Genomic DNA, 14,424 nt, shown 5'->3' with positions numbered 1-14,424 from the left:
CAGAGACATTACTTTGCCAACAAAGGTCCGTCTAGTCAAGGCTATGGTTTTTCCAGTGGTCATGTATGGATGTGAGAGTTGGACTGTGAAGAAAGCTGAGCGCCGAAGAATTGATGCTTTTGAACTGTGGTGTTGGAGAAGACTCTTGAGAGTCCCTTGGACTGCAAGGAGATCCAACCAGTCCATTCTAAAGGAGATCAGCCCTGTGTGTTCTTTGGAAGGACTGATGCTAAAGCTGAAACTCCAATACTTTGGCCACCTCATGTGAAGAGTTGACTCATTGGAAAAGACTCTGATGCTGGGAGGGATTGGAGGCAGGAGGAGAAGGGAACGACAGAGGATGAGATGGCCGGATGGCATCACCGACTCGATGGACATGAGTTTGAATAAACTCTGGGAGTTGATGATGGACAGGGAGGCCTGGCGTACTGTGATTCATGGGGTCACAAAGAGTCGGACACGACTGAGCAACTGAACTGAACTGAACAACAAGGCAGAGGTCCCCAACCTCTGAAATCTAATGCCTGATGATCTGAGGTGGAGCTGATGTAATAATAATAGAAATACAGTACACAATAAATGCAGTGCGCTGGAATCATCCCCAAACCACCCTCCCATTCCTGGTTCATAGAAAAATTGTCTTCCACGAAACCTTTCCCTGATGCCAAAAAGGCTGGGGACTACTGCACTAAGGTGTATGAAATGTAGATCTACTTATAATTATGATCTTTTAACATTTTTTATCATGTTACTAAAGAGTACCTGCATGCATGTGTGCTAAGTCACTTCAGTCATGTCTGATTCTTTGCGACCCTATGGACTGTAGTCTGCCAGGCTCCCCAGAATCCCCAGATGGGATTCTCCAGTCAAGAATCCTGGAGTGGGTTGCTGTGCCCTCCTCCAGAGAAACTGCCCAACCCAGGGATCAAACCCTCATCTCTTACATCTCTTGCATTGGCAGGTGGGTTCTTTACCACTGATACCACCTGGGAAGCCCAAAGAGTACCTACTTATATTAACAATATTAGAATACTTGTGATGAAGAAATCCACATTTCCAAGACACAACAAATCCCCCAACTTGCCTCCTATCTCACAAAGGTGCCCAATACATTTCTGATTTAGAAATGAGTAAAACTTGCTGTATTTTTAGTGTTAGTGTGGGGTATAGACCTTAGCAACTGTTTCCCCCAATCACTGATACTCATATATAGCAAAATATTTTTGTTGCAAGATTTTGAAGCAACCATGAATGGGGAGAAGATAATATTCATACAAATGTGGCAAGGAAACAATACGTCTCCAAGGAGAAGGGGTCAAGAAAGGGAGGAGAAGGGGGAGCAAGAGAAGGTGGAGAATGACACCAACAGCAGAGGGAACAGCACTATTCTCAAGGAGCTGAGAGTGAAGGATGGTCTGGCCCCTTGGGAACCTCATTTTGTCACTGTCCCTCCTGAGCAAAAGATTGAGAGGCAAGCCTGTGCTCATTTGAAGACATCCTGCAAGATTCAGAAATGAGATTAATCAGCTGTAGCTAATGAGATAGACAAGCTGTGAGAAGGTAAGTACAGAAGGTAGCTGAATAAGGAGCTTATTACTTCATTTAGAATTGAAGCCCAGAGTCACCAGTGATGTGGGGGGAAAGACATTGGAAGGTTGGAGAATAAAAATGCAATGTATCCATTAGTTTAAAAATTAAATTGTGTTCTAAAACTCCAGATTAAAAGAATATACACAGATGTAAAATGTCGAAGTTGAAATGGATGTGTGTCAAAGCCAAATCATTAAAGACTTAGTCCCTTTATCATGTGCCAAGATCTGAGCTCATAGCTCTAGATAAATACTAAGCTGTATCACTCATTTACTTGTTTGGCTATTAATGAACTCATCAAAACTTTTTCAACAATCACAGACATTGCTGTACTTGGAAAATGGTAAGTGAAGAGTCAGGTCAACATGAACATTTCTCTGCTGGAAGAAGTCTAAATTTACATAATTTTGTAAATTACTGTATCAGATTTATTTATTTTGAGATTATCTAGAGACGTTCAAATTTGCATTTCATAGATTTTTCATATCCTTTTGTGTCTCCACAGAAAAACATTTAACTGTGTTGAAAATCCTGAAAGCTTTTGTAGATATACTTTTTCTTTTATTGGCTATGTTAAGAATATTTACCTGTGGGGAACTATAATAATTTCAAGCCATTTACTGTCTGGCCAAAAGTATCACATTTGCACATGAGTTACTGAGGGGTAACTTGTGTGAGTTTGAGTAGCACTTCATCAATACATGCTTTCCTGAGCTGTTCTGGGAGCGCAACAGTGCATCTCTTTTTGATCCACCACTATATGCATTTATCCCAAATAGTTGAAAAATGCAAGCTAGTGACTCAATAATGAGACACTCTTGCGGTGTTCATGGGGAGGATACTGTGGAGGACGTGGGGCACCACCAACCCACTGTCTGCCCCTTTACGCTCTTGAGGACGAAATTCTTTCTGTTCTTAGCACCAGGATCAGTTACACTCATTGGCAAGGGGGTTGTTTTTACCTTATGATGGAAAGAGTCCCTCACTGTATGAACTCACTGTATTTCTTCCTTTTATTGGTTACCAGAATCTTAAAGCAAAAGCTGAAGACCATCTGTGCGGGTCATTAGACTCCCCACCTTACGTTGTTTATAATAATAATGTGCAATAGAAAGATTTATCATTGCTAACAGGGGCTGAGCCCTTCATGCTAAAGCACTTAGATGTGTTAGATCTCACCTAATATTAATAATAATCCTAAAAGGTGAGATCTTTTATCTTGCCATCTGGAACAATTAGGAGACCAAAGCTTACAGAGGATGGCCAGCACCCCCAAGGCTGCTGAGATAGTAAGTGGTGGAAGCCCAACTCAGTTGAAGACTTGTTGACATTGAAGGTTGTCTTTCTAACTGCTCCATTATTCTGCCTTCTGACGTGGCTGATGCTTCTGCTGTTTGGACTCTTTATCTCGTTTTATTAATGAAAAAAAGTTAACAGACCCAAATTCTATGCATAAACACCAGGGCTCTTCCAAATCTTCTTCCAGAGGCCGTGTCCAAGCCCCAGTGCCTGACTCAAGTGTTGGTGGCAGACATCTCTGTGGCCAGAGTGTCCTCAGATAACACACTCCTTGTGCGTAGAGGCCATGGGTGGCCCTGTGACTCAGGAAAGGCCAGGAAGGTCTCCAGAGTCTGCAGATGGCTGCCCTGCCTGCAGGACTGGCCACTGTGCTGATTGGGTGGTTTGTGCACAAAGACTCCTGCCAAGGTGGGGGCAGAACTGTGGGACCGAAACGTCAGCCTGTGTTCCACAAGACTGCCTCCAAATTCCCAGCAAATGTGAATCTTCCAGATTCCAGAATAAGAAACTGGAATTCCCAGAAGTTCTCAGGAATTCCTGAAATCATGTTACTTCATATGTGTTGTTAAATTTTATTTATTTACATGCAACTAAATAGTAAGGATGACTATAATGGTAAATTATTTCTATAATAAACCACACGTCTTTTTTGTGATAGAAATACTAAAAATTTCAGAGGTTTTTTGTAAGAAAAAAAAAACACTATACATATTACAATCCCATGTAAAAGTGATCTCCACCTGATATTTGATAACAGTAAACACTAGAAGAGGGAATATCACACAAAATAAATGGTAAATAAAATCCATTTAAAAAGTTGAAAGAAAAAAATAAAATATTTAACATTTATAAGATATTCTTAAAATACAATTTTAAAATACACAAAGCAAAGCATCAACTGTCCTATCCAATAGTCTTGATTTTTATTTCAGTACAAATATGTCCGATATTAAAAAATTTTTTCTTTCATTTTGCATTGACAGCAGTCAAATTGTTAAGAAGCTTCCAAAATCAGAGCCAAGGTGGGCATTAGGGTTTGCTTCATATACCCTCATTTTCTTTTTCAATGATGAAAATATTTTATCCGCTTGCCCTGATTCTGATTTAACCATTGAGGATAAATGGTTTGCTAATTATCATTAGATAATCAGATCATTTGCTAACTCAAATTTTACATCAGTTTCTGGCATCATGATGGACTGTTGCACAATGTACATTCACATCTTCCTCACTTTGGATTTCTTCTGTTAAATTACTAGCAAAGAACAAATTGTAATACACAGTATACACAATACAGTGAATATTTAAACACTGAAAAAGTGTCCGAGTACATCTAAATGACTTACCGTTGAGATTTCCAGCAAGTTCAGCAAGGCTACAAGAATCACAGGTCAAAATTTCACATTTAATGACTTATTTCGCTTCACAAATTTGTTATTTCTTAGAACACCACTAATAGGATTTGTGTAAAGGATATGATGCATATAAATGTACCATTTATTTTTACAAGAATGATTCACCATCCTGCACGGACACATTCGAAGCACGGCAATAAGTGAGGCTGACCGCCTGGGCTGAGACCACTTATCTCTCACTGGCTCCTGTCCTGATGCCTGGAAATGTCTACCTCCACCTTTGATTCTGCAACCAGAATTTTCTTTTTCTAAACTTTATTGAGGGATAACTGGCAAATATAATTGTATATCTCAGCAGTCCCCAACCTTTTTAGCACCAGGGACCAGTTTCATGGAAAACAATTTTTCCATGAACCAGGAAGGCGATGCTTTTGAAATGATTCTCATAAGAAGCATGTAACCTGGATGCCTCACATGTGATGTTCACAGTAGGGGTCGCACTCCTATGAGAATCTAGTGCTGCCACTGACCTGACGGGTGGCGTAGCTCAGGTGGTAATGCAAGTGATAGGGAGCGGCTGTAAATATAGATGAAGCTTCACTCACTAGCCTGCCACTCACCTCCTGCTGTGTGCCCAGCTGCTAACAGGCCACGGCCTGATACAGGGGACCCTGATACATTGGGAATCCTTGGTATATCTCATGTGCACAGTGTGTTGCTTTGACAACCACAAACACTGTAGAATGATCACTAAGATAATCAACTTGTCCTGCTCTCCATGATGTCAGTAGATTCCTTTGAACCTGTCATGTCTTCAGGAAGATTATCAAACTTTAACTGTCAACTTTAATTCTAATTTCCCATTTTCCCAATTTCTTGACTAATTTTTCTCAGGATTCAGGAAAACATAAAAGAATTCTTTGAGACGTGCTTAGAGTTGCAGCTGAGATGATGCCAACAGAGGAAGTGGACATATTTTTCTTTTAGGAAAAACTTTTTTAGCTTACTTATACCTATCAGATTGCTCACCTGGCGGGAGGGAGGAGCTTTTCTGAATTCATGAAAATATGCATATAGACTGTTTGAGCTGTCAGCTTGGGATGACCTCAAAGGTACAGGGAAAGTACCCTTTAGTAATTTAGGAGTCATGTAAATTTCTTTAAATATGCAAAGCCTAGCAAATGGAGGAGGACAAGCTGAGGTAAGTCAGAGTGTTGTTTTCAAAAGGACTTCTGGATGGTAACTTTAGACAGGGCCTAGCTATTACCAAGATTCACTGTCCAACATCAGAAATTAATATTGATCTGGGTTTGAGCAAATCATTTTCCTTGCCCCACCCTTATCTGAGGACTTAAATACAATATTATATGGGTCATTTATTTATTATTACAAAATGTTTTCACACATGGCATCTCACGTAAGAGAGTAGCAGAAACAGACCAACACATATTTTAAGTACCTACAATGTATCAGACACCACACCACATCTTTCACCTGTGTTTTCTCAGTCCTTAAAATAATCCTAGAGTGGATATTACTAATTTTACCCCATGGGTCAGGAAGATTAAGGCTGCAAACCATACTTTTCAACAGTCACAGATAGTTAGCAACACAATCTAGAATTCAGTCTAAGTCCAGCTTCAAAACCCCTTGCTCTTTCCATCATGCCATCCTGCTAGTCACACAGTGGTGTAAGTCACAATATCTGACGGCTGCCATGGTCCACTGCCTTCTCCCCACCTAGGGGAGAGGGCTGGTACCAGGCAGCCCAACTGCTCCATGAGGACAAATCTCACTATCCTCAGAGTAATAAGACCTTCCCATGTGCACACTTAAATAATAATAGGGATAGTTACTACCGTTACTTGAAAGAAATATATAGTAAACTTGAAAGCAGAATATATATTTTTGGGAAAAAATTTAAAATAAACATTGCAAATACAGTATAAAAGGTTTCTCTCTCACCTTCAAATATTTCACCAGCTTCTGAATTTGCCAATATTCTGATGGCAAATCTGCATTTGCTTCCTGACGATGATCAGGTTGTTCTTCATCTTCCTCACTTTCTGAGGAGCTGTCACTAATAATTTCCTCAATCTTTTCAACACTCTTACTAGGAACAACAACATATAATAAGTATGTTTATGCTACAGTATGCTTATGTTACTATTTCAGCAACATACATTGATACATGAACTATGGATAAGATACCAACACCATCTGAATTGTGGAAGATCTTTGTTAACATCTACATGAGGGGATGAATAAACACATGCCTTTATAGCAGGTGCATTTCAATATTATTGCTATGGTACAATAATAATAATAAAAAAGTAGTAAAAAATGAAAAAGGTATTAGGTAAATGACCTAAGACTCCCACTTGTCATAGTGATAAAATAACTTAAATAATGGGTGGCTATTTATATTTATGTTTCTTCCATTTCTTTACTTGAAATTGAATACAATTGAAAATTCAGTTTTCCAATTGCACTGGCCACACTGCAACTGCTCAACAGTCATGTATGTCGAGTGGCTACCATACAGGACAGCTCAGAAATAAACCATTTCTATTACTGCAGGAAGTTCAGTTGGGCAACACTGCCAATGCCCCAAAGGGAAAGGCATTTATTCCCTTACCAAAGAGAGCTCACTTTATTCCATCCTGCTCTGAGGCTTTTAACTCAATATCAAGGTCATGGACACATGGAACATATTGAATTCACTCTTATTTTCTTTCTTTCTCTCTCTATCCCCCCAGATGTGCTCTCCATAAACATCTTTTTTATTTTATTTTTTCCATTTGGAAGCATAGTAGGAGGACAGGTAGTTGTCCAGTTTCATTAATTCTAAAGGTTCTACCATTCTCTTAATTTCTCAAAGACTTTTTGGCACACAGAGCTCCAATTCTTGTACTTTCAAAAGTCAGAATGGTACAACTGTGCTCTCTGAGCCACAGTGCGGTGAAATCCTGAACCAAAGTGCCTGGTCCAACGAAACAAGACACATGAACTGAGTGTCAGATTTATGTATTCTCTTGTCCAAAAGATGTTAGGAAACCTGAATTGGTTACAAAGAAAAATCTGATAGATCAGATTAGTAGACCTGGAAGGCGTTATACTAAGTGAAATTAGTCAGAGTAAAACAAATACTATATCACTTCACTTATATGTGGAATCTCAGAGAAAAAAAAAAAGCAAAAAACAACCAAATTCATAGAAATCAGACTTGTGGTTACCAGAGTTGGAGGGAGGAGAAATTGGAGGAAGAAGGTCAAAAGGTACACACTTATAAGATAAATAAGTACTAAGGATGTAATGCACAACATATTGACTACAATTAACACTGCTGTGGGGTGTATTTGAAAGTTGCTTAGAGAGTAAATCTAAGTTCTCATCATGAGGAAAAAATTACTTGTAATTATATAAGGAGATGAAAGTTAACTGAACCTATTGTAATCATTCCACTACATATACATACATATATATATGCTGCTGCATCGCTTCAGTGTCCGACTCTGTGCGACCCCAGAGACGGCAGCCCACCAGGCTTCCCCGTCCCTGGGATTCTCCAGGCAAGAACACTGGAGTGGGGTGCCATGTCCTTCATTGCATGAAAGTGAAAAGTGAAAGTGAAGTCACTCAGTCGTGTCCGACTCTAGCGACCCCATGGACTGCAGCCTACCAGGCTCCTCCGTCCATGGGGATTTTCTAGGCAAAATTACTGGAGTGGGGTGCCATTGCCTTCTCCAGTACATATATATATATACATATATATATATGTTATTAAGGGGTGTGTGTATATATATATATATATATATGTTATTAAAGGGTACACCATAAGCTTTGACTGTGTAGATCACAACAATCTGTGGAAAATTCTTCAAGAGATTGGAATACCAGACCACCTGACCTGCCTCTTGAGAAGTCTGTATGCAAATCAAGAAGCAACAGTTTAACTGGATCTGGAACAAAAGACTGGTTCCAAATTCAGAAAGGAGTACATCAAGGCTGTATACTGTCACTCTGCTTATTTAACTTATATACAGAGTACATCATGAAAAATGCCAGACTGGATGAAGCACAAGCTGGAATCAAGATTGCTGGGAGAAATATCAATAACCTCAGATATGCAGATGACACCACCCTTATGGCAGAAAGTGAAGAGGAACTAAAGAGCCTCTTGATGAAAGTGAAAGAGGAGGGCGAAAAAGTTGGCTTAAAGCGCAACATTCAGAAAACTAAGATCATGGCATGTGGTCCCATCACTTCATGGCAAATAGGTGGGGAAACAATGGAAACAGTGACAGTTATTTTCTTGGACTCCAAAATCACTGCAGATGGTGACTTCAGCCATGAAATTAAAAGATACTAGCTCCTTGAAAGAAAACCTATGACAAACCTTTTTAACAGCATGTTAAAAAGCTGCTGCTGCTACTAAGTCGTGTCAATCATGTCCAACTCTGTGCAAAAGACATTATTTTCTGACAAACTTCTGTCTAGTCAAAGGTATGCTTTTTCCAGTAGTCATGTATGGATGTGAGAGTTGGATCTTAGGGAAGGCTGAGCACCAAAGAATTGATGCTTTTAAACTGTGGTGTTGCAGAAGACTCTTGAGAGTCCCTTGGACATCAAGGAGATCAAAACAGTCAATCCTAAAGGAAATTAACCCTGAATATTCATTGGAAGAACTGATGTTGAAGCTGAAGCTCCAATACGCTGGCCACATGATGCAAAGAACTGACTCATTGGAAAAGATTCCGATGCTGGGAAAGATTGAAGGCAGAAGGAGAAGGGGATGACAGAGGATGAGATGGTTGGATGGCATCACCAACTCAATGTACGTGAGTTTGAGCAAGCTCTGGGAGTTGGTGCTGGACAGGGAAGCCTGGCATACTCCAGTCCATGGCGTCTCAAAGAGTCAGACACGACTGAGCAACTGAACTGAACTGAAGAAAAGAGAAGTCTCAATTCAGTAATCTAAACTCACATCTAAAGAAACTAGAAAAAGATGAGCAAAACAAACCCAAAGCAAAGAGAGAAAAGAAACTAATAAAGAAAAGAATGAACAAAACTGAAAACAGAAACAACTTGAAAAATCAATTTAAAAAACTGCTTCTTGAAAAGATCAATAAAATTGACAAACCTCTAACAAGACTGACAAAGAAAAAGAGAAGACACAAATTTCCAGTATCAGAAATGAATGAGGTGTAGCATATCACTTCAGATGCTGCTGACAACAAAAAGATAATAAAACTATGAACAACTGAACACAGACTAAACTGATAATTTAAAGAAATTGATTTCTTTAAAGGTACAAATTACTGTCACTTAACCAATACGAAACACATAATTCTTGCCTGGAGAATCCCCGGGATGGGGGAGCCTGGTGGGCTGCTGTCTACGGGTTTGCACAGAGTCAGACACGACTGTAGTGACTTAGCAGCAGCAGCAGGCTTCCCTGGTGGCTCAAACGGTAACGTGTCTGCCTGCAATGCGAGAGACCTGGGTTCAACCTGGGTTCGATCCCTGGGTTGGGAAGATCCCCTGGAGAAGGAAATGGCAACCCACTCCAGCATTCTTGCCTGGAAAATCCCATGGATGGAGGACCCTGATAGGCTACAGTCCATGGGGTCGCAAAGAGTCGGACACAACTGAGTGACTTCACTTTCACTTTCATGGCTACTAATGGAATTAATTCATAACTTAAAAAACAAGTGTCTTCAGTTTCAGATGATTTCACTGGAGAATTCTACCAAGCATAAAAAAACAAACACGAATTTTACACAATCTCTTCCAGAAAACAGAAGAGAACTGAACTCATTTTATGAAGTCTGATATCAAAACTGAAGTACATACAGAAACAAAACACTGCTATTGAATATCCCTCATGAGTGTAGATGCAAATATCCTTAACAAAATGTTAAGCACATATAAATATATATATGTAAAGCTGGGCTGGAAGAAGCACAAGCTGGAATCAAGATTGCCAGGAGAAATATCAATAACCTCAGATATGCAGATGACACCACCCTTATGGCAGAAAGTGAAGAGGAACTCAAAAGCCTCTTGATGAAAGTGAAAGAAGAGAGTGAAAAGTTGGCTTAAAGCTCAACATTCAGAAAACGAAGATCATGGCATCTGGTCCCATCACTTCATGGCAAATAGATGGGGAAACAGTGTCAGACTTTATTTTGCGGGGCTCCAAAATCACTGCAGATGGTGATTGCAGCCATGAAATTAAAAGATGCTTACTCCTTGGAAGGAAAGGTATGACCAACCTAGATAGCATATTCAAAAGCAGAGATATTCCTTTGCCAACAAAGGTTCGTCTAGTCAAGGTTATGGTTTTTCCAGTGGTCATGTATGGATGTGAGAGTTGGACTGTGAAGAAAGCTGAGCACCGAAGAATTGATGCTTTTGAACTGTGGTGTTGAAGAGGACTCTTGAAAGTCCCTTGGACTGCAAGGAGATCCAACCAGTCCATTCTAAGGGAGATCAGTCCTGGGTCTTCATTGGAAGGACTGAGGCTGAAGCTGAAACTCCAATACTTTGGCCACCTCATGCGAAGAGCTGGATTGGAAAAGACCCTGATGCTGGGAGGGATTGGGGGAAGGAGGAGAAGGTGACGACAGAGGATGAGATGGCCGGATGGCATCACCAACTCGATAGACATGAGTTTGAGTGAACCCTGGGAGTTGGTGATGGACAGGGAGGCCTGGCGTGCTGCGATTCATGGGGTCACAAAGAGTCGGACATGACTGAGTGACTGAACTGAACTGAAAGCTATATATATGTAAAGAAGGACCAAGTGCGGTTTATTCCAGGAATGCAAGTCTGCTTCAGGATTCAAAAATCAACCAGTGTAATCCACTACAGTAACAACCTACAGAAGAAAAATGGAATGATCATACTAATTGATGCAGAAAAAGCATGTGACAAAATTCAACACTCAGTGGTATTAAAACTCTCAGAAAAACAAGAGTAGCGGGGAACTTCCTCAACTTAAAGAATATCTGCAGATAAACTCTGAGAAGGCAACAGCACCCCACTCCAGTACTCTTGCCTGGAAAATCCCATGGACGCAGGAGCCTGGTGGGCTGCAGTCCATTGAGGTTGCTAAGAGTCGGACAGGACTGAGAGACCTCACTTTCACTTTTCACTTTAGTGCATTGGAGAAGGAAATAGCAACCCACTCCAGTGTTCTTGCCTGGAGAATCCCAGGGATGGCGGAGCCTGGTGCGCTGCCATCTATGGGGTCGCACAGAGTCAGATACGACTGAAGCGACTTAGCAGCAGCAGCAGCAGCAGCACAAAAACTATCATCATACTTACTGGTGAAAGACAGAATGCTGTCCTCTTAAGACTAAGAAAAAGGAAGGAAGGACTTTTACCTTGATCACTGATAGTTAACAGTACTGGTGTTTCTACTTCTGGATGTAAATCTAACAAAACATGTACTGGACTTTTATGCTGAAAATTAGAAACTGCTGGTGAAAGAAACCAAAGCCTTAAATAAACAGTCATACAGTCTACACAGTAAAGATACCAATTTTCTCAAAATTGAGATAGGGTTTCACCGTAACTTCTATCAAAATCTTCAGTTGTTGTTGTTCAGTCACTCAGCTGTGTCTGACTCTGCAACTGCATGGACTGTAGTACGTCAAGCTTCCCTGTCTTTCACCATCTCTCAGAGCTTGCTTAAACTCATGTCCATTGAGTTGGTTGGAGAAGGCAATGGCACCCCACTCCAGTACTCTTGCCTGGAAAATCCCATGGATGGAGGAGCCTGGTAGGCTGCAGTCCATGGGTCGCTAGGAGTCGGATACGACTGAGTGACTTCACTTTCACTTTTCACTTTCATGCATTGGAGAAGGACATGGCAATCCACTCCAGTGTTCTTGCCTGGAGAATCCCAGGGACGGGGGAGCCTGGTGGGCTGCCGTCTATGGGGTCGCACAGAGTTGGACACGACTTAAGTGACTTAGCATAGCATAGCATTGAGTTGGTGATGCCATCCAACCATCTTTCTTCTGTTGTCCCCTTCTCTTCCTGCCTTCAGCCTTTCTCAGTATCAGGTCTTTTCTAATGAGTCAGCTCTTCGCATCAGGTGGCCAAAGTACTGGAGTTTCGGCTTCAGCATCAGTTCTTCCAATGAATATTCAGGATTGTTTTCCTTTAGGATTGACTGTTTTGATCTCCTTGCAATCCAAGGGACTCTCAAGAGTCTTCTCCAACTCCACAGATTAAAATCTTCAGTAAGTTTTTTTTTTTTTTTTAGCATGATCATTCTAAAATGTATGTGGAAAGGAAAATAAGTAGAATAACTCAAAACAATTTTGGGATAAAATAATAAAGGGAGAGGAATCACTTTACCAGATTTCAAGAATAACTATAGAGCTATAATAATCAAGATTGTGTGCTAGGGCTAGATATAAAAATTAGCTGAACAGAATGGAGACTCAGAAATAGCCCCGAGTACACCCACCTGATGCTTGACTAAGGTGAAAACACTGAACATCAGTAGGTTACAAAAAAGAATCTTGATGTATATATAAATTTTATATAAAATTAAACTCAAAATGAATACCAGCCTTAAATGTAAAATTATTACAACTTTTAGGAAAAAATCATTGGAGATAATCTTCAGGATCAAGGGCTTCATGAAGAGTTCTTAGACATGACATCAAAAGCACAATCCACAGAAGAAAAACTAATAAATCAGACTTCATCAAAAACTGTTCTCCCAGAGGCCCTATTAAGAGGAGGAAAAGACAAGGTACAGAGAGGGAGAAAATACCTGCAAACTAACATATACAATGAAGGATATCCTAGAGAGATAGATGAAGAACTCTCAAAACTCAACATTTTGAAAAACAAATGATTCAATTAAAAATGAGCAAAAGATATAGACAGACATTTCACTGAAGAGTGTAAACAGATAGCAATAAGTTCATGACAAGATATTAACATCATGAGCCATTAGGGAAATGCAAAGACTGCAATAAGCTGTCACCGCACAGATTTTAGGACAGCTAAAATAAAACAACAAAACCAAATATTGGCGAGGATGAGGGGAACTGAGTCTCTCATACATCACTGGTGGGAACACAAAATGGTGCCACCACTCTGGAAAAGCTAAGTAGTTTCCTAAAAAGCTAAAAACACAATTACCATATATGTCAGCAACTGGGCATTTACCCTAGGGGAATAAAAACTTTCATCTGTACAAAAACCCGTATGTGATTGTTTATAGCAGTTTTATTTTTAAAAGCCAAAAGCTGCAAACAGCTAAAATGTGCCTTAATACATGAAAAACTTTAAAAGCTGTGGTATATCCATACAATGGAATGCCACTCAGCAAAATGCATGCAACAATTAGGTGGATCTCAAGGGTATTATGGTGTTGGAAAATAAGTCAATATAAAAACAACATATGAATCTATCTATACGGCAGTCCAAAATGACAAAATTATGAAAGCAGATGACTGTTGCTAGGAAGTGGGGATTATGGGGGAACAAAAGTGGTTGTGACCATAACAGGGTAGCCGGAGGACACGTATGGGGTGAACAGTTCTCTAGCCTGGTTGCCACGGTCACCATAACAAATTACACATGATAAAATGACACTGAACTATGCATTGTCCCAATGGAGGGAAAGAGCAAATTAGCCAAGATGGTGGTGGTCAGGCTCTCTTGCCCCACAGCCTCTCACTCTTGCCCCACATTTTATAAATACATGGTTATGTGACAGCTGACATCACTTACAGCACTGCACACCCGTATCACGATGTACCCACTTGGCCGTGGGCCACTTCTGCTCTGATACCCGAAAAGCCCTGGAGGCTGCCTTATGTCTGTGTTACGGCCATGTTATGGCCGCGTTAGGGACGTGTTATGGCTGTGTCTGCTGGGTCAACCACAAGAGAATACAGCGTGTCTGCTGCTACAGCTGCTATGCCAGTCAGGAGAGAATAAACGTGTCTGCAGTTTCTACGATTCCTTACATTTTCTTCCAGCTTTGCTTGTTGCCTACCCTGGGTTCAGTGAACAGTGATATAGCAAAACACATATACATTGTACCAATGTTAATTTCTTGGTTTTGATCTTGTACAGTAGTTATGCAAAATGCAGGATTTAACTGTTGGGGGGAACTAGGTGAAGGGCATATGGGATCTCTCTG

General features: G+C 40.4%; 1 protein-coding gene across 5 annotated transcripts in view; it reads right to left on the bottom strand.

The window, feature by feature from the left end:
- ARMC4 (armadillo repeat containing 4) overlaps positions 1-14,424 on the bottom strand; it is a 173,597-nt gene that overhangs the window by 118,592 nt on the left and 40,581 nt on the right. For all 5 annotated transcript variants that reach the window (XM_010860039.1, XM_010860037.1, XM_010860040.1 and 2 more), the window contains exon 10: positions 6,210-6,357. In XM_010860039.1, the coding sequence (XP_010858341.1) occupies positions 6,210-6,357 (148 nt within the window). The remainder of the gene's footprint in view (positions 1-6,209; positions 6,358-14,424) is intronic.

This window comes from Bison bison, unplaced genomic scaffold (genome assembly GCF_000754665.1).
Source record: "Bison bison bison isolate TAMUID 2011002044 unplaced genomic scaffold, Bison_UMD1.0 scf7180017864461, whole genome shotgun sequence".
NCBI lineage: Eukaryota > Metazoa > Chordata > Mammalia > Artiodactyla > Bovidae > Bison > Bison bison.
The sequence above is the reverse complement of the archived record's forward strand: the minus strand, read 5'-3'. Positions and strand labels throughout refer to the sequence as shown.